This window comes from Salminus brasiliensis, chromosome 23, assembly GCF_030463535.1.
Source record: "Salminus brasiliensis chromosome 23, fSalBra1.hap2, whole genome shotgun sequence".
Taxonomy (NCBI): domain Eukaryota; kingdom Metazoa; phylum Chordata; class Actinopteri; order Characiformes; family Bryconidae; genus Salminus; species Salminus brasiliensis.
In genome coordinates this window covers 22,619,108-22,639,483 of record NC_132900.1, presented here as the reverse complement: position 1 = coordinate 22,639,483, position 20,376 = coordinate 22,619,108, and the positions used below count along the sequence as shown (strand labels likewise).

General features: G+C 37.6%; 2 protein-coding genes across 2 annotated transcripts; one reads left to right on the top strand and one right to left on the bottom strand.

Moving 5' to 3' along the window:
- The first annotated feature begins 255 nt into the window (after nucleotides 1-255).
- On the top strand, nucleotides 256-1,245 carry crha (corticotropin releasing hormone a). Its single transcript, XM_072668926.1, has 2 exons — nucleotides 256-300; nucleotides 773-1,245. The coding sequence occupies exon 2, from the start codon at nucleotides 793-795 to the stop codon at nucleotides 1,243-1,245; it is 453 nt and encodes a 150-aa protein (XP_072525027.1). The 5' UTR covers nucleotides 256-300; nucleotides 773-792.
- Nucleotides 1,246-1,646: 401 nt separating this feature from the next.
- trim55a (tripartite motif containing 55a) lies at nucleotides 1,647-18,810 on the bottom strand. The gene is made up of 10 exons (XM_072668697.1): nucleotides 18,487-18,810; nucleotides 17,160-17,332; nucleotides 16,679-16,862; nucleotides 16,436-16,531; nucleotides 15,209-15,354; nucleotides 6,943-7,030; nucleotides 6,442-6,464; nucleotides 6,237-6,361; nucleotides 3,440-3,792; nucleotides 1,647-1,841 (listed from the first exon to the last, which is right to left on the bottom strand). The coding sequence occupies exons 1-10, from the start codon at nucleotides 18,604-18,606 to the stop codon at nucleotides 1,743-1,745; spliced, it is 1,407 nt and encodes a 468-aa protein (XP_072524798.1). The 5' UTR covers nucleotides 18,607-18,810; the 3' UTR covers nucleotides 1,647-1,742.
- Nucleotides 18,811-20,376: the final 1,566 nt, after the last annotated feature.

Sequence of the window (20,376 nt, the reverse complement as noted above, 5' to 3'; positions counted from 1 at the left end):
GCTGTGGGGCAAAACGTGCTAGGGAAAAGTTAACTACTGAATCCTGTTACTAACAAACTCTAATAACAGACTACGTATTTATGCAAAACATTGTGTTCTGCACAAAGAATAAAACCAAAAATCTTCAGAGTCTTCTATTTGAATTCGGCACAACAGTGCGCGCATGCGCACAGTGCTGCACACTTCTTGAATATAAATCTGACCGGCGCTTTAAGCAACGTTTCTGCTTCAGACTGAGCGAGCGAGAAAGCCCTCTCAAAGCTAAGCAGCTCCGCCGGATTTGCGAAAGCTCGTTTTCAGGTAATTACCACAGTTACAGTAACATGACTGAATACAATATTCAGTGTAATCAGTCAGTATAATTAGTATTATCACTCTATTAGTCACAGTTACATAGGAATTATATCTTATATTCTTATATTTCTTAAAACATTTATTATAGAGAAATAAGTAGAGGATTTGATGTAATGTGTTATAGAAAACGTCATTTTTAAATATCATATTACATTATTATTAAGTCATCAGAGTGGTGCTTGCTTAAAAACGAAGCAAGCAGTACCGTCAACTTTACATTCAGGGAAAGAGTAAGTGCTTCAAAGTAACATTTTAGTATTTGAATTTATAATTATAATTATTTCTTTTTCAGTTTGGAAATATTTTATTTGATTCATTTTTAACACCTTAAAGTAATTAAGGGGAGGTCAGGAAATGTCTCTCTCATCGTCAAACTACCTAATTTGGTAACCTGTCAATCATTACATTGTTTTTTCAGATTGCCACGGATCATCCTAAATGAAGCTTCACGTGCTGTTCGCGGCGACGGCTCTGCTCGGTGCTTTTTTCTCGCAAAACGAATGTAAAGCAATCGACACGAGCGGCATTTATTCTACGTTACTGGACCTGAAACAACCCCTTCTGCCGATTCTCATGCGCGCGGCAGAGGAGTATTTCATCAAGCTGGACAGCCCGCACCTGAGCGCGCGGCTTTCATCCCAAAGCGCCCCGCAACGCGCGAGCGCCGTTAAACGCGCACTCCAGTTGCTGCTCAAGCAGGGGCTAGTGCGAGAGAAGGGCGCTGAGGTAAGAAACAGCGCGACAGAGCGCAAGCGTCGATCCGACGAAGCGCCCATCTCACTGGACCTGACGTTTCACCTGCTGCGCGAGGTGCTGCAGATGGCACGGGCAGAACAGTTAGCGCAGCAGGCAAGCAACAACCGCAAAATGATGGACATATTCGGCAAATAAACGAAATTTCCTTCGAAACGTTTACACCTTTCTGCTTATTTCTGTAACCCTGTAGCTTCTTTTCATTCATCCAATATAAGTAAACTGTTCTTTAGCATTACAATACATGTGTCTGATCACAGTTAAATACAATGAATTAATTTAATAAAAAGTTACATAACAGAAAAAGGTTTACACGGCAACTGTTTAATTTCACAGAAACCGCCGTCTGTTTTCAAACTGTTATTATCTACAAAGCAGGGAACTGTCCTGCAAATGTACTACTACTACTAGCCTAGTAATAAAATGGGCTGTATGTTTTCCATTTCTTTTTAATATGATACATTGTTCACACGTGGTGTAGCCTCATTTTAAGAAACACGCGCGCACACACACACACACACAACAAAGTAATAAAGGAAATGTAACATAGTCTTTGCTGATTTTTCAGTCACAAAGCAAAATATGAGAGACTCTGTCCAGCATAGGCCAACAGTCTGACAATGATCTAATAAGTGTTATTTGGGTGTATTGAGCCAGGAGAAGGAGAACACATGACGAGGTGATTCTTCCTCTGAGCTCTGAGCACTACTGCCACTGGTGAGATTTGAGGAAGCCTGAGAGAGAGAGTGAGAGAACGTATTAGAGAGGTGATAAAACTATTGAAAAACAACTACAATTACTTTCCTGAAACCATCTTGGAACAAATACAAAATTAAATGTTAGAACAAGCATCATGCTGAACACTCTCTCTTCCAGAGAGATATCTGGGCCCAGAGAGTTATCTGAGAACAATCAGGGTGTGGTAAAATATTTTACAGAGCATGTTTAATCTCTCTGTACAGTACTTCTATCTTACTGCAACTCTCAATCAGAATTATAGGCATAACTGAAAAAAAATAGGCATCATACAGGCATTTGTGTCCATGATCCTGTTATCCATGTTATCATGTTCCCTTGCCTTAAAATAAACCAGAACACTTATTCAAACCAAACAAAGGTATACTGTATTGGCAGGAACACTCACAAAAGCTCACAGAAGTACTTCAATGTACAGAAAGAAACTTCACAGATGAACTTTAAGTCCACCTGGCAAACGTATTTTTGTATTCACTTATATTAACAGTCATTGACAGTTCTCTGACCTTTTGCTACATATAACCTTTTGCTACATTTTGCTTTTGCTGCCATCCTCTCTCTTCTTGCTGATCTATCCTACCTCAGGATAAAATGTGTAAGCGGAGTAGGGGCATTAACTAGAGAAGCAAAACAGGGCGGTAATTTGCTTCATCATAGTGATTATTGATTGTGAACTACTTGAAAGCAACTCACTGCTTAAATGAATACTGCTGGTATCACTGTTAGAATACAGTACCACTCTATAGACATTTCTGCAATCTTTCCCAATAGACTGACATAGTCTCTCCAAACATAAACGCTACAGTCCTCGCTACACGCTACAATTTTAAGTGTGTGTGACTATTCTAGCATATACAAATCCTCTTTGGCAGTAGAAGTGGGAAACTGGTCTTAGAGAGTTTGTTTTTTTATCTTGTTAAAAAAACACCTGAATCAACTTGTCAGTAAATTGCCTGGTTTAAGTGGTGTGTAGAGCAGCGATAACACCAAACTGTGCTGGATTTCAGCTCTTAGTCTCCCTAGCCCTGCTCTATGGAGAGATCAGTGCCAACAAGCTTACTTGTGTACATTTCTCTTCAGCGTTCAGTATTGTTCAGAATGACAAATCACACTGTGGCAGAAGTATGAAAATGTTTTGTTTAAATTAAATAAATGAAAATATTTAGTACCATCTCCTCTGATCCTTGCAATGCTTTCCTGATTGCATGCTGCAAGTTTTTTGAGCAGGTAAGAAAAGACAAAAATCAGACTTCTGAAAGTCTAAATATATTTAAAGTTCATACAAAAATCACAAATGTTTAAAAAAATTTTTTACCTGTTACATAATATAAATCCTTTTATCTTATAATATTTGATTCAAAATCGTAATTTTTATACCCCTTGTTTTATTTCACTCCTGTATTATAAATAAGAAAACAAGTAAGACGGTTTGCTGTCCTGGAGTGCATAGTGCAACTGCTGGTTTGTGTATGCAGCACATATTGCATTTGATTGATGTTTAGCAGTGTATTGAGTGTGGAGCACAATTATTGAGGTGTTTTATATAGAGTTATGCCTTTGGTTACTACTTGTTTACCTCTGTGGCAGTATTGGCTTGAGGGCTGTGGGTCAGGCTAGGAGTGGGTGTGGCCAAGGGTGTATTCAGCCCTGTATTGGTGTTTGTAATTTGGGCAAGACCTGGAGCCGGACTGGTTAAGGGTATGTTGTATCCTGGGCTGGTGTTTGGTGTTTGGGCAGGGTTTGGAGCTGGGGTCTGTTCAGATGTGCTGGCTATGGCTGGTGTGGAATCTGGACTCAGGTTAGGGTTCTGGTGGTCAGGCGCAAAGTTTATTCCTCCAGATGCCTGACCCTGAGACTTGTCCTGCACATTAATCTCTTCTTTAACATCATCATCATTGTCATCATCATCATCCTCAGCGTCATCCTCTTCTGCAAAGATGGAGTGCACTAACAATTACTTTTCTATTAAAAAATAAATGACACACATTCCCACATACTTTAACCCTTAGACATTATTATCATTTCGCTACACATATTTGTGTAATTTGTGCAATGCAATATAATTTTTTTTGCATTTAACAGTGGTATTAAAGTATTTGTCTTCATTTGTTTTTTTAATGTCAGCAAATAATACATTCAATGTATTATTTTACATTGAATGTATTTCCTTATTTTACAATGAGGAAAATAAGTATTTGAACACCCTGCAACTTTGCAAGTTCTCCCACTTAGAAATCATGAAGGGGTCTGAAATTTTCATCTTAGGTGCATGTCCACTGTGAGAGACATAATCTAAAAAAAAAAAATCCGGAAATCACAATGTATGATTTTTCATAATTAATTTGTGTGTTACTGCTGCAAATAAGTATTTGAACACCTGCCAATCAGCAAACATTCTGGCCCTCAAAGACCTGTTAGTCCGTCTCTAAAAAGTCCACCTCCACTCCACTTATTATTCTAAATTAGAAGCACCTGTTTGAGGTCGTCGCTGCATACAGACACCTGTCCACCCCACACAATCAGCAAGACTCCAACTACTAACATGGCTAAGACCAAAGAGCTGTCCAAAGACACCAGAGACAAAACTGTAGACCTCCACAAGGCTGGAAAGGGCCTCGGGGCAATTGCCAAGCAGCTTAGTGAAAAAAGATCAACTGTTGGAGCAATTATTAGAAAATGGAAGAAGCTAAACATGACTGTCAATCTCCCTCAGACTGGGGCTCCATGCAGGATCTCACCCTGTGGCGTATCAATGATCCTAAGAAAGGTGAGGAATCAGTCCAGAACTACATGGGAGGAGCTGGTCAATGACCTGAAGAGAGCTGGCACCACTGTTTCCAAGGTTACTATGGCTAATACACTAAGACGTCATTGTGTAAAGTCATGCATGGCACAGAAGGTTCCCCTGCTTAAATCAGCACACGTCCAGGCCCGTCTTAAGTTTGCCCATGACCATTTGGATGATCCAGAGGAGTCAGGGGAGAAAGTTCTGTGGTCAGATGAGACCAAAATAGAACTTTTTGGTCTTAATTCCACTTGCCGTGTTTGCAGGACGAAGAATGATGAGTACCATCCCAAAAACACCATCCCTACTATGAAACATGGGGGTGGAAGCATCATGTTTTGGGGGTGTTTTTCTGCACATGGGACAGGACAACTGCACTGTATTAAGGAGAGGATGACCGGGGCCATGTATTGCGAGATTTTGGGGAACAACCTCCTTCCCTCAGTTAGAGCACTGAAGATGGGTCATGGCTGGGTCTTTCAACATGACAATGACCCAAAGCACACAGCCAGGATAACCATGGAGTGGCTCCGTAAGAAGCATATCAAGGTTCTGGAGTGGCCTAGCCAGTCTCCAGACCTAAACCCTATAGAAAATCTTTGGAGGGAACTCAAATTCCATGTTTCTCAGCGACAGCCCAGAAACCTGACTGATCTGGAGAAGATCTGTGTGGAGGAATGGGCCAAAATTCCTGCTGCAGTGTGTGCAAACCTGCTGAAAAACTACAGGAAATGTTTGACCTCTGTAATTGCAAACAATGGCTACTGTACCAAATATTAACATTGATTTTCAAAGGTGCTCAAATACTTATTTGCAGCAGTAACCCACAAATAACTTATTAAAAAATCATACATTGTGATTTCCGGATTTTTTTTTTTTTTTTAGATTATGTCTCTCACAGTGGACATGCACCTAAGATGAAAATTTCAGACCCCTCCATGATTTTTAAGTGGGAGAACTTCTCGCAGGGTGTTCAAATACTTATTTTCCTCACTGTAGTTGTGTAGAATCTATTTGTGTTTTGTTTCTCCAGTATTGACTAGAAGAGAATGAATTACTCTTGAGAAATGTTAAGAGGAATTCATGTTTAAGTTTTTTTTTTCTGCTACTGTTTTTCTAGGCCTGTGCATTCTCTAGCCGCTGCCCACAGGGATATAAAATAAGGAAATAAAATAAAAGTTCCTGGTTGTTTGAGTTGATTCCTGTTCATTTGTGTTCATTGTCTGTTCATGTGTTTCACCTGGGACTGGGAGTACTTAAGGAGCGTTGTCTTCATTTCTGTTCCATTCATTAATAAGTGTACACACAATATAAATGGCAGATGGTTTCCATATTTTTCTACAAATAAACATTATTCACTAGTCATCAGTCATTTAACTTTATAATAAGTTTAAATGTCTCCTTATCACACTAATATAACTCATTTTTTGAAGACTATTTATCTTTTGCTGAAATCCACTTTTTCAGTCTTGAACAAACTACACGACTCTTACTTTTACTGAAATAAGAAAGCTAAACAAAAGTGCAATTAAGTACATGTAAAATACTGTAAACTGTAATACGGTTATATACATATACACACACATACCTCTGACAAAGTCAATGTTGAGGATAGATGTCCTCTCATGCTGGAAATTTGCACTGAAGTGATCCATATTCTCATAGCCACGCTCCAACTTTTCTAAATGAGAAGTGTTTCTGCCTTCGGCTATTCTGAGACAGAAAAAGCTCATTCTAAAAGGCTTAACTTACAAAAATATACATTTATATTGAATGTTTCTGGCTATACTTACTTCTGTAGCAGGGGCTTCGTAGCCTGTTAAAGAAAAGGGAGAGAGAGAAGTGACTGTTTTGAACAGTAAGAGAACAGTAGGAGAAGGCTGGTTTATTTATTAAGAACCCTGTGCTCTCCTGTATGTTAAACCTTGGAAGTTGTAATTACTGATGTTATAACAAAGGCATTGTGTAATTTGATAGGATAAGAACTTGTTGCCTATTGAAGCAAGTTATAAACTTAACAATACATTGAGATGAAATACATTATTCTGATTTGATCTGGTTAATCTATAACTAAATCATATGTTAAAATTTTGCAAATTGAAATGAATCCTTTCAAGCATATATTGTCAACTGTCTCACAACAAAATAAAAATGTACAATTATAAGAAGCACATGTGGAAATGTTTGATCAAAAATATTTTAATAGAGATAATATGTTCACCAGGGATTAAAGTTTTATTATTTTTAGCTAAAGTAATAAATAATGTGTGTGGGTGTGTATGACTGTGTGTGACCTGCAGGAAGATGGCCATTTCTGGTTCCTCCATAGTTTGGATTCCTGTCTCCACCAACTTGGTACTTTTGTCCAGATGCTCTGTGTATCTGCACAGGTAGACAAGATGAATTAGTCTAATTTAGTTATATGTACAATGTGTACACTGGTGTTACAGTGGTGTTGAGCATGTGTGTATGGGGTGTGAAAACAGAGAGTATGTGATAGGAGGAAAACTTTTATTGTGGTGAATGTGCCATGATGAAGGCATATGTGATGTTACCCTAGAAGCTCTGAGGCATGTGACAAAAAACAAGCCTTGGCTGTAAAACACTAACTAGGTGTTTGATTGTTGAGACCAAACCATGTGACCAAAGCTTTGCACAACCCACATGACTACTTTAACTTTGGTTAAAGTTTTTAGTCAAGTTTCAGAGATTGTAAATTGGTCACAATAACAAGTGACAAAAATATACTTTGCAATTATGAAGCCAACAAAATCATTTTGGAAAATTAACTTATTCGTATTATTTTTGGATATTCTTTTCCTTACTTTTCCATACACTTTAAATGGAATTGTAAACTGCTTAAACTGCTTGTTAATGTACTCTTGTAGGTAAAGTGCTTGCTCTCAGCAGCTGGTGTATAATAACAATAACAATATAATAACAATAATAACAAGTTATCAATTTTAATGCAAAACATGGCTCAGGTAGACAACAGATGTTTACAAGTTCTTTCTGCCTTTTGTCATTCAATTATTAGCTAAACAATTTTTTACACAGTCTCCTCTGTCTGACATCCTGGTGTGTACAACAGCAATGGAATAAAATTTTCTGTATGTTTACATACATTAGACTAAATCATACACAATCTTATTTTCTATGTTATAATGCATTTAATATACTTCCAGGGACCAGAAAGCAAATGATTGATGATTGGTGGAAATGACTTACATTCTTCAATCCAAAAAGGCACAACATCAGTGAGTGCCTAGTAGTGTTTTTTCATTTTAACAAGACACTTTACCATCTGAAGCAAGCTTTTGATGAAAAGGCACTGCATCTCTCAAGGCTGCATATGGAGAGGACAGCTATTTATGACACAATGAGCATCATGACACTAACCACTCTGCTTGATCCACTGAACAATGTGCTGTAATTAGAAGATAAATGAAAGCTCAAAACACTCTATCCACTTCCACTTCTCCATCTCGCCTGAAAAGCCAAGAACCTCAGGTGGTCCTAAACCCCTTTAGGTATAATGCTATTTAGTTTCCTTTTAAACTTGCACCAGAGTTTCTCTACAGTCCTGCCTCTTTAAAACCATGTGAAAAAAAGTTTTTTTCAATGGCAGGAGAATTTGTCAGCAAAAAAAGAAATATGTTAGCCCTGCCACTGTGAATCATATCTTGTGAGGTAGAAAACATCTCTTCTCAATATCTAGACAACAATGAGATTAGATTGAAAGACAAATGGGCCCTTCAGCACCAGTCTGCTGCTTAAATGTGTCTCATAAGATAAACCTCTGTTATCTCCTGTGTCTCCTTTTGGGTTTTAGTACAGATTTCAATAAAGTCTCACTGTGTTCAGATTTGAGTAGTAATTTTTTTTTGCATTTGCTAAGGCCCAAAAATGGTACTAGTAGCACAATTGTGGAAACTACTATCTCAAATAGCATTTCTATTGACTTGGTACTCTAAACCTTTGGCTCATTCTCTACCTTACACTCAGCTAACAATTCTAAAAAACACTTTTAGCCAAACACTAAACACAGGTTGCTACATTAAAAAATGCTAACTAACTGAACACCATGTGTTTCTTTTTTGGAATACACTGCCATGCAAACACCACACCCATGAACCAATTGCCCAAACCCAGCCCGCACTGTTTTGATCATGAGTTTCACCTGGGACTGGGGGGTACTTAAGGAGTCTCGAACCAACTGGAGCCTTCAGGACGCCCTGAGGTTCCTCGTAGGTTTCAGGTGTGTTCAGGTCAGCTCCGGTGCTGTACCCACGTTCAGGAGCAGTTCTCCCTGCTACTCACGCGTCTAGCGAGGCTCGCTTGTTTCCTGTCTGGATACTCAGGTTCCCCACGCCCCAGCAAGGCGACCCACGCCTTAGATCTCAATCTCAGCGAGTGTTCATCCCTCTTGGTCTGGCCTAACACGCCATGACAGAAGTTACAGGCCTATTATATTTTTGTGCTTTGTAATGTGTTACAGTGTGTATAGCATGTGTGTTTCAGTAATGTTCATGCCCAAAAAATAAACATTACCTGTGCACTGTGCTCTATTTCTATATTGTGGCTATATACTAATTATGCAAAAATAGCCTGTATATCTGTGAAAATATATGTATGTATAAGTATTATGACAGACCGTCACACTGAACACTCAAAACACAAGCTAGTAGTGTTTTCAGTTTATGCTGTCAGTGTGTAGTTATGGTGCAGAAAAAGCTGTCGATTGGCTCTATGTGTGTAGAGTTTGGAATTAAAAAACACATTCTGGCAAAAGTTGACAGAGCTTTGTGAAGTGTTCGCTTTGCCCAGAAGTGTAAGTCATTCCCCATATTGTGTATGTAGCGTGTTGTTTGGACAAGAGAAGAGATAGTTTCAGAAATTGGGTATAAGCAAACTCAAAAAACTAAAAAACTAATAACACTACAGATAGGAGTCTCAATATGAACTTGCCCATTTCTCATTCAGGACTAAGTGAGTTACTGTTTTATTTGGGCCATTGGATTTACCTTAATAGCTGAACAGCAAACAAAAATATGATTTTACGTTTTATTTGAATAAACCAGAGATTTAGCAGAATCCTTGTCTGCTTTTTCACTCACGTGTGCCTGTTTTTGTCCAACTACCTATTTTGTCCGCAGGAACACAAGTATAGAAAAGAATGCAGATAGACCTGACCTAAGGAATTTTTACTTGAGCAACACCTAGTTGTGCATGCGCAAGTTAAGGACAACCTGAAGGACCAACATAGCTTTAGTCATCCCAAAGTGTTGCTGGTTGTTGGTTTAAATTATTAATCAAACAACAACAATATAACAAACACAAACAGTGCTTATAACAACCGTATATATATATTAGTATATATATAATTTTCCTATCATAATTTTCTGTTGTTGAGCAACTTTACTAGCGTGCTGGCTATTTTACCCTAATTATTGTATGTTAGGCCGCTGTATTACCTTATGAGCTTGCTCTGGTAATGTTGACATTAGCTACATCGCTATGAAATGTGGGACTGAAAGCTAGCTACGACTAGTTGGTCAATTGCTATCGGCTGTGTTGTTTATCAGCTAGAATACAATGCATACAATGTGATTTTATAAAAAAACTAATTTTGTGTGTCTCTGTGTGAGAACTATAATTTTATTAAACATATTATTAATTACTGCTCTGCATTTTCTGTTATATATTAAGGTATGTTGACAAGTTTATTATAATTGTGTAATTTCAAAACCTGACATTTATAAAAACTCCTGCTTATAAATAAATTTTACTGATGAGTCAATGTGAACAATTCTGAATCAGTAAGTCTCATTTCACATCAGGCAACAGATTTTGTAAGGTAAAAAAAGGAATGACTTGTATCGTGATTTGCACTGCAGTGATAAAATATTGCTCTTCCAGTTTGCATGTTTATCTCCATTCGCTGCTTAGTGTAATGGCTTGTCAGTCTTTGTCCAGCTGAGACTTCAAAGAGAGGTCTGCCTTTTTAGTGCAGGTCAGGTAAGAGATGGCTAATTTGGCACAGTGTTGTCATTAGTTGTTTTCTTTAGAATATCTTGCACAGGAGTAAATATGTGTCAAGCTTGACTGTAGTTTGGCCAGGCTGTCTCAGCTCAGAACCTTTTGACGCAATTGCATATTGCATATAAGTAATATTCATTACACATTTTATTCATAAAGTGTCTAAATAGTATTCTTTTGACAGAGGGACAACAAGTACATATAAGATGTCATCACCTGCAGCATCATACAGTTATTTTAATTACGAACATTAATATACATCAATACACCTATTTATACTCTGGACATAAGGTGGGTTTGCCAGTATTTTTATCAGGTAAATCTATCATATAGGTGCACTTAGGGACAGTGATGCATGGAAGTATTCGAACCTTTTACTGATTTTCTGAAAATGATCCAATAATACATTTCTGTGAGTGCACAATATGCTAATATTTCCCTTCAGTATGAGTGTGACTGGTTGATTAAGAAGTGAGCAATTATTTTCAATAAATACTTTTCTTTTCAATAAAATCTACATTTCTTTTTACTTATTCTCCAGAAAACATAGTTGTAGTGTTTGTGTGTGCGTGTTTACAGGGTGTAAGTAAGGATGAAAAATGACCTGAGCTATGTTCAGCATACAGTGAAGATCATAGTAAGAAGTCAGCTGACAATGAAAGTCCCACTGATGTTGGCATTTTTATCGAGGCACAGAAGTGATGACAGACTGTAAGAATGTGGCCAAAGCTTGTGCACTGTTGATGGGACTTATGTATACTCTGACTTAAAGCTATCACTATAAACTGTAAAAGTGTTCAAGAAGGTCTTTCTTTAGCTGGACAGATTGAAAATGTCTCAGGAAGAGTCTTTGAGGAACACGCTCCTTGTAAGTAACATTGGCTTAAAAGAGAGGAACAATACAGGTTTGTTTTTGTTCTTTTTACTTGTTTTATTCATGTAATATTTAACATGTAAACTGAAATAAATTGTAAATATTTTAACCGAAATGTTTTTTATTATTAATTATCAATAATCCCTTAAGATAAAATAGAGCACAGGATATTCTGGAAAAACACTGGATTATTTTTGTTTTTATACTTTGCAAAATTATTTCGCTACAAGAATGAAAAGATTGAAGAATAAAAGGTAAAACTGATTGGACAATTGTTTTTGTTAACTGAACTAAATGTGTTTAAATAGGGTTACAGAATCTTAGTCCTTTACTTAATCCGAACTCCCCGTCTGAGACGAATAAAAAGATATTTAGGCTGGAGTTTTGGTTGGCTCTGAAGTTGTGCTGAAAGCCGTTGGATAGTGTTGTCAGTAAGCAGTTAAAACAGCATTTTACGAGAATTGGCATTTCTTGTTCCTGGGCTCCCCACAGTCATGTTCAGTCAATGCACAGTCAATTCAGTGGTGAAAAGTGAGTCAAGTTGGACAGCATTTTGTGATAATCTTAGTTAAATGTAATACACCATGGGTTCGTTCAGGCTTTGCGGAGCAGAGATGCAGCATATGCTGTGCAAGAGTGCCTGATCTGGGCAGAGGAGCCTGTGAATGTGTGATCAGCAAAAGCACAGCTCTGGCTGCCAACGAAGAAGTTGCAACCGAGAAGAGAGAAGCTGTGGTTGCTTGGAGCCTAGCTAAGGGATGTCAAGTCTGTATTACAACAGACAATGCAGTCATGTGGTCAAGGCAGCCGCCCTGAACATGTGGACCAGGCTGCAATGTCTTGGCCACAGACTACATCTTGCTGTTGGTAAGTTATGCCTATGCTATCTTTATTTTAAATAACTTAACTCAACTGGGCTCAACTGCAACCAAAATTGTTGTATTTGTGATTTACCAACGCCTAACAGTTATGAGACTAAACTATGTTTGTTTAAGAACAGTACGTTAACCTGACTCCTCAACTACAAACATATCCTCTTCTCCTCTTTTTTCCAGTTGCCACCATGAAGTTTTTTTTCTAAGAAGTGTAAGCTTTATTATTAACGATGTTCGCTAACCTTTCTAATGCTAGCGGCTAACATTACTGACGAACACCAAACAGGCCATTTATGACTCTCTTTGATACAGACTGTGGGTTGTATATGAAATTGTTTTGCGATGAAACTACTGTAAAGCCAGAAAGACCATATAAAACCCAGATAGCTCTTTAAACATTTTTTTGTCTGGAGCCCTGACATATCCTTAACTACAACTGTTCAAGCTTACGTTTAATCAGTTTCATAAATGTTTGTTTTAAAATGTTTTAAACAACATATTCTGTAAAAATGAATTGGTTTCCTTAGATTTAAAAAAAGAAAACATGCTGTAAAACACTTTTATGAGCATTTTATTGTTTGTATTATTATTGTTCAAAGCCAAGAATGAATTAGTATTTTGTACAGACTTTTCCCCTAGAAAATGTAGTGAAATATGAGGAAAGCATCAACCATGCTACAGGTGTTTGCAAGAAGCTGGTGTGTCACTTTTCTCACAGCTGGAAGGTCAGAGTTGCTCTTGAAAAAGCTCAGAAGGAACTGAACCGTAACATTCCCTTATATCAGAATGCCAAACAAGATAGGGTACTAGACAGATGATGATGAGCAGGATACTAGAGCAGCACAGGCTTTAACACAGGTCCTGTCTGCAGACAAGAAGGTGCGCCATCTATTTCCAACCTGGCAAGAGACAGGTGTCCTGGAATCTGTAAGTAAGACCCTGAGCCTACTGCAAGACGTCACTAATGCCCTTTCAGGAGAAGACCATGTAAGTGTCTCCTATGTGAAGCCAGTTCTTTACCTCTATAACACTTCAGTGCTGCAAAGGCCATAGAAAGACACAGACCTGACAAAGAAGCTGAAGAGCAAGATTTTGAACAACCTCAACAAGAAATGTGAAGATGAAGCTACTCAGGAGCTGCTAGATATGGCATCTTCTTTGAACCCCCGGTTCAAGATGGAATTCATCATCAGACAACAAGCCCCAAGTCTGACATCAGAGATGCTGGAATGTCAGGAGACTTTAGGTTGCAGCCCAATGTTTCTGACACGTCCCAGGCAAAGAAAGCCAAGACGTCCTTGGGAAGTTTCTTTAAACAGAGTGGAACTGCTGCAAAGTGTTATTTTTCCCTGAGCCTCAAGGATTCCACCTTCCATTAATAAAGAAGAGGATCCACTTGCATGGTGGAAAACACATACGGTGAGCTTTCCATGTCTTGCAAAACTTGCTTGCAAGTCTCTATGCATTCCTCCCTCAGAGAGGCCTTTTAGTGCAATTGGAAACATCATCACTTGCCAGCGTTTTTGTCTCAAGCCTGCAATGGTGGATAGACTGGTAAGCTTATTTAAGCAGTGCAGATCCAGATTATTAGATTTGACTGTATGTAACAGCTGAGAAAATAATTTTGATTTCATTTCAATTAAAAGATTTATATGTATTGCTGCTGTTTAATTTCGTTGGTTTGGTTTAATTATGTTTACATAATTACAATGTTAAATAAAATGGTCACTCATGTTAATTCCTTAATGTGTTACTGAAGCTTCCTTGGTTTAATGCTGTTTCAAATGAACACAAAGATGTAGCATTCTGTAATCTAATCCTGTATTCTTTCTAGACACAAACATTCATCTTTCATGAGCAATTAATTTGGGATAAGAATTTCTTACTAATAATAACACATTTCTTATCACAATGAATAATTTACGTCTTGTGATTTTTGGTCAACTCTGGGAAAAAGTAATGTATTGTTTGATATTGCAACCTATATTGCATAAAAAATTGCAAACATGGCATTAACTTCGATTATTACAAAGATGATTGACAGCTCTTTATTAGTCATACCTGATGACAAATCAAGATAAAAAATAATTTAGCTAAAATCTTGCCATCATGATCAATTCAGCTCTATCATTTAACCAACATATAGCTAATATTACTAGGACAGCTTTTCTATATCTTCTGAACAACACCAAGCTAAGAAATGCCTTACCTTTACATGATGCAGAAAAAGTAGTACATGCTTTTATTACCTCAAGGCCAGGCTATTGCAACACACTACTACCAGGTTGTTCCAGCAGCTGCAACCACTTTTTTACAGATCTTTACAATCTTTACAGATTCTTTTGCAGTGCTTTTGTTAACAGTTCAAATAATTGAAATGTGTGTGTGTATGTGTATATATATATATATATATATATATATATATATATATATACAAAGTCATGATGTATTAGGAATAAGGTGTGGTATATTTTAACACTATTGTAATTTACAATGCATTTAACAGTTAGTCAACAGTAACTATTGGCTTTAATGTTATGTAAACATGACCTTGCAATTAAAACAGTACGACAAATAAAAAAATACAGTAATATCCTGTATACTTTGTATTACAGCAATGTGCTTGTGAATTACAGCATTAGTGCTATAACTACACTACACTACACTGACATTGAAAACCAAAATAAAAATAAATAATAATGACATTTTAAAAACTAACACAACCCTGGTGTGTGCATATCTGTTTGTGTGTTGGTGGGTATGTGTGTGTACCTGCGCTGTAGGCCTTTTATGTATTCAAGTTTCTCCTGCTGTTCAGAGCTGATTTTTAGAGTCAGTTCCCCTTTTCTCTCTTCCAGCAATGCATACAGGTGATCAAATGATTCACACACATGGGACTTCTGCCTTCGCCCATTCTCCTATGTACACACACATACATTTGTAGTTAATTTTATATTTATAAGGTCTGTTAGTTGCTAGCTTATTAGTGCACCTAGAGCCATTAGTCTATGGCCTCTTTTCCACTGCAGGGCAAAATGGTTACTAAGCCCATTCTAGCACAGGTGTAACACAGCTTTTAATACATAAACCCTGCAAATTGCTTTTAAGTGTTTGCCTTGCGTTTGTAATTCTAAATTCTTGTATTAGCAAATTTATATTCTATGCTATATTCTAGTATAAGCAAGCCAGGCCATGCTAACGTTGAGGAAGCAATGTTGGACAAGCCCGGCAGACGGGCCATCCTAACGCTGCAGTAGCAACACTAAACGAGGCCTGTAGCTAAGTATGCTGAACTCTGTTATGCTACAGAGCATTAAATTGTACTGGGAATATAAAGATCCAGGACCTTGCAGCAAATATAAAGTGAAGCAAATATGGAGCCTATTCAGCGGATCCCTAACCCATTAAGCCCTTCCATCGAACAGTTTGTAAGTGTTCTGTGCTGAACTGTATGAAAAAGCCTTTGGAACAGTTACCCTCCATGCTCAGAACCGTTCAGCCCTGCAGTGGAAAAGCGGCCTATGATATACACCTAACATATACACTAGATACACTTAGTAGTGTAGTGTACTGTAGTGTACATCTATCACTACATAACTTAACCTGAACAGAAATGCTGCCATGCTGATGTCACTGAGGTGCTGAAAATGATACATCACACAATAATATTTGTTCATGGGTGGTGCTGTAAATTAGTGGTGTAATTGTAAACCATTATGTGCTCTATTTAGTAAGCACAAGCAGAAAAACAGGCATACACAGTATCAATACAAAACTATGTTTTACAGATAATTGCATTTCCCCATATTTAACACACTGCAGGTCCATGCAGGTATTTAGCTTATTAGAACATATGCAGACATGGGACTGTGTATACCATGTCCTCAAACAATAAAGGATTTGGAAATGACTGATCTACTATTTTGTGATATTTGAAGGTAAGTTTAAAACTGACCTTGTGAAATAACATGGTAAAATCACAAATAAACACACACAAACCTCCACGGTTCTGCAGCTTTCCTCCAACAGGGTTATTACAGCCTGAATTCTGTCATTGTTTCCCACTAGCATTGCAACTCCTTCTGACAATTCCATCTGCATACACACAAATGAACACATACACATGGGACAAAGACAAAAATACAAAAAAAAAAAAAAAAAAACCATATATAAAGTGAAGAAGTAGATTAGGTGCACAGAAATATTGTGAGACAATAAAACATGTACATAGAGGTGTGGTACCTTCTGACTGTCATAGACAGTACTGAGTGGAGCGACTTCACAACTCTGATGAGCTCCAAACACTTTACACAGAGAGCAGGTAGGAACTGAACAGGAAACACAGTAAATATTAATCTTCTCATCTTCGTGTACTTCACACATTAACACACCAGCCTTCTGCTCTGGTTCCATCTTACTGCTGGTGCTGACATAGACAGAGATTGAGAGAGAGAATGAGAGAGAGAAAGAGAGAGAGAGAGAGAGACACAGGTTAATTATCTTTTAAAACTTTAATCCCACAAGACTCTACAGTCACACACAAACACAGGTTCTTGGTTTGGGCATGTGTTTCCAGAAAAAAAATTCTTACTGAACAGTTATTTATGGAACCAACATTAGTACTTCCAAAATATTTATTTCAAATGATTATTGATTATTATGAATTATGGTAGGACAGAAAGGGTGGAGCAAATAGAAAGTGTGTTTTATTTGTAGAAAGTACCTGATGGTCTCCTGTTTGTACATGTCAATGATGTTCTCCACCAGCAGGTTCCGCTGCAGTCCATAAACACCATGCCGATCTAAAACTACTTCATGCCTGCAGGATGGGCAGCGGAAACGGCCACCTGAACCTACCGCAGAACCTCCGCGTGTTGGCAGGTAGGGATTAGAGGCCTGCAAAATGTGTAAATACAAAGGCATGTTTGTATAAGTGGTTTAGTCATTTAGTCCTCACATTTTATTTAGATACTAGCAGAATTAGTCACAAGGTGACTAATGTTTGAAAAATCTGTGAAATTCCCCTTTAAATCAAGTTAATCAGAAAGTCAACAATGTTAAGATCATTTTGTCTTCAGCATCATGAATTACATGTCAATTGCAAGATGCAAAAGTTAATCTAAGGTTGTACTAAATACTAAAGGCAGTATACTAAATCTGAGCGTAAGTATTGTAAACATTTTGAATTAGTTCAACCTATTCAAATACATACTCATTTAAAATACATAAGACGCTCACTTCACAATAGCAGTTACAGTGCAAAGAAGAATGTGAATAAATGTGAATCCAGATGAAAAACATGAAATTTCTTTAAGAGATTTTTGTGCCATCAATGATGTGGCAAAACACTATTTATATAAGACTGTTTGGTACGGCTGTGCATCAAATTTGTCCAACATAGATTTCTGTAATGATCTCTTTGTAGCAGAAGGAACAAAATGTGTAATCCTTTTATCTTGGTTCAGGGAGTGCTTCAAAGCTTTTAGCTCATGGTACCTGTAGAGAGACAATGACTGCTTAAAGCCCTGATCAATATACACTGCTCTTACTCAGGTACTCCATGTTCTAATAGTAATGCCATGTTTTACACATCTCATGCAGCTAACATAATTTAATACCACACTTTAACACACTTGGTACATCTACTCTATTGTAATGTTTTTTTTTTTATCTACCACTACAACAGTGGTTCTCAAACCAGTCTGCTGTGACCCATACTGTCCACCTTGTGACTAATTTGAGAACTACTGCTCTAGAGTACATTGAGTCAGTGAGTCAGTTGAGTTGAATGAGTTGAAACAGGACAATACAAAGTTGGGAATGTTACTTTGAAGTTAAGAAACAGTTCTTCACACTGAACAACATCCGATGAACATGAGTAACTTGGCTCAAATAGCCCAAAGTAGCTCTACATAGTTTGAAGTCATCTCACAGTACAACGTCATTACAGCTAAGCCTGTTGTGACTGTGGGGCCAGGCTCATCAATGACCTGTAAAACTAATCAATCAGAACTATTTCACAGAAGACCTAAAAGGTTCTTATACGGTACCTGGAAAATGTCGTTGGCACATTTCCGGCAGAGGTTGTGCTGGCACGGTAGGATCACCACCGGCTTGGTGAACATTTCGAGGCAGATAGGACAAATCAGCTGCTTCTCTAGGTTGTCCATGGTCTCTCTCTTGCTGTAAGTCAGCTTCTACAAAGACACGCTCATCGCACGTGAAGCCGCTATTGTGGGGTCCTGGTTTCACCGGTAACCTGTTTTTTTTTTGTTGTTGTTGTTTTTTTTTTGTTTTTTTACCTCATTGGCGACAACGTTTTCGTTTCTAACAAAATAGTTCAAATGTGCAAAGAATGCCAAGGCCTGTTGCGTCCGAGCGTTGAAGCCTTTCTTCTCCCTACATGCGCGGACTGAGTGGAGTCTGTTTTTAGCACGCTTACGTCAAGGCTGTCATGCGTACGTGACCATATATGAAAATGTCATTGCTTGGGACCAGACAGCTGAACGACCCAGAGCGTGATCTACGGCCCTGGCCTCGAAAGTCTGGAGCCAGATCCCAAGATGGGACATAAAAATCTAAACCAAGCAGATATGGGAGTCCTATACAGTAGAGAAGTAAAATACACTATATAGACAAAAGTATTGAGACACCTGTTCATTCATTGTTCTGAAATGCTGTTTTTTAAAATGAGTTTATCCTGATTTTGTTGGATCAACTGTCTTTGCTGCATAGGAAATGGTAGATTTTGGAGCATTGCTCCACAGCACCTCATCCCTAACTCATCCCAAAAAGTATTAAATGGGGCACCATCAGTCCAAAGAACACTGTTATTTAGAAATGATATTCCACATCTCACTGCTGAGTGGCGTTATGCTCATTTAGCGTCTGGTATTAGGCATTGGTTCCCAAAGGTTTATGTTTATCTGCTCCAGAGAGTCCTATTCTATTGGCAGCACATATCTACACTGACTAGACAAGCTGAGTGTATGTATTTACACATCTTTCAGCAACTTACAGTAGCTGTATGCATTCATTAGAAGGGATGTCCACATATCTGGACATATAGTGTAGCTTAAAACCAATAACTCTTTTTACAGTAATTTCTTAGTTTACAACACTGTGCCACAGCTTTCCTCAAATGGCTTTCTTTAATGGTTTAAATTGTGAGAATGTTTACTCCTGATATAAAGTATATCATCTCCCTTAACTGTAATTAACTATGAATTTGTGGTTTAGTGAACTTGCAGTAAAGTAGTAAAGACCTCTGCCATGGTGTGATCAGTGTTCTGTAAAAAGGTAATGTATTAAAGTGATTCATTTGCATACTTTTATTGTTTGGGTTAATGGGCTTTAAAATTAGTGATTATAAATATTTAGTTGTCTTCTGATGGAAATGTATTCTGCAATGTAACTTTTTTCATGTAAATGCAAAGTTGGTTTTGTATAGATAATTTAAGAGATGTGTTACACTTCAGTTCAAAGCGTTATAAAGCCCAGTGAGCTAATTTGCTGTGTTAGTTTAGACTACTGCACATTACTCCCCCTTTTAGTACTTTGCTTTTACTACAATGTTTTTTTTTACCTCTCCACTTCTCTTTATCACATTTAAAGACTTCTGTATTTCTTCCTCTGTTAATAGACCTCATTCTTAGATTTTTTTCTGATAATATTTATTTTCTTTAAATTGCTTTCTGTTTTTCATTCATTCTTTCTCTATTTTCTTTTAATCCTGTTTTGTAAATTTTGTTCATGTGACTCATTGATGGGACCCACAGCCTGTCCAATCATCTGAGTCAGTGTTCTATTTCTTCTTCTTTCTTTTATTCTGCGGAACATTACATTCAAACTTTGTATACCATTTGTTTTGTTACATTTAACACAAATCTACTGAAAGGTTAGCATCTGAAGATAAATGAATGGAAATGTTAGATGACTTA

Bases quoted from the DNA above. Each gene is read 5' to 3' on its own strand.
- crha (XM_072668926.1), top strand. From the start codon at position 793: ATGAAGCTTCACGTGCTGTTCGCGGCGACGGCTCTGCTCGGTGCTTTT.
- trim55a (XM_072668697.1), bottom strand. From the start codon at position 18,606: ATGGACAACCTAGAGAAGCAGCTGATTTGTCCTATCTGCCTCGAAATG. The intron at 6,465-6,942 runs GTCACACACAGT...TTTCTTTAACAG, and splicing joins AAATGGCCATCTTCCTGCAG to GCTACGAAGCCCCTGCTACA. The intron at 3,793-6,236 runs GTATGTGTGTGT...CCATCTTTGCAG, and splicing joins CAACATTGACTTTGTCAGAG to AAGAGGATGACGCTGAGGAT.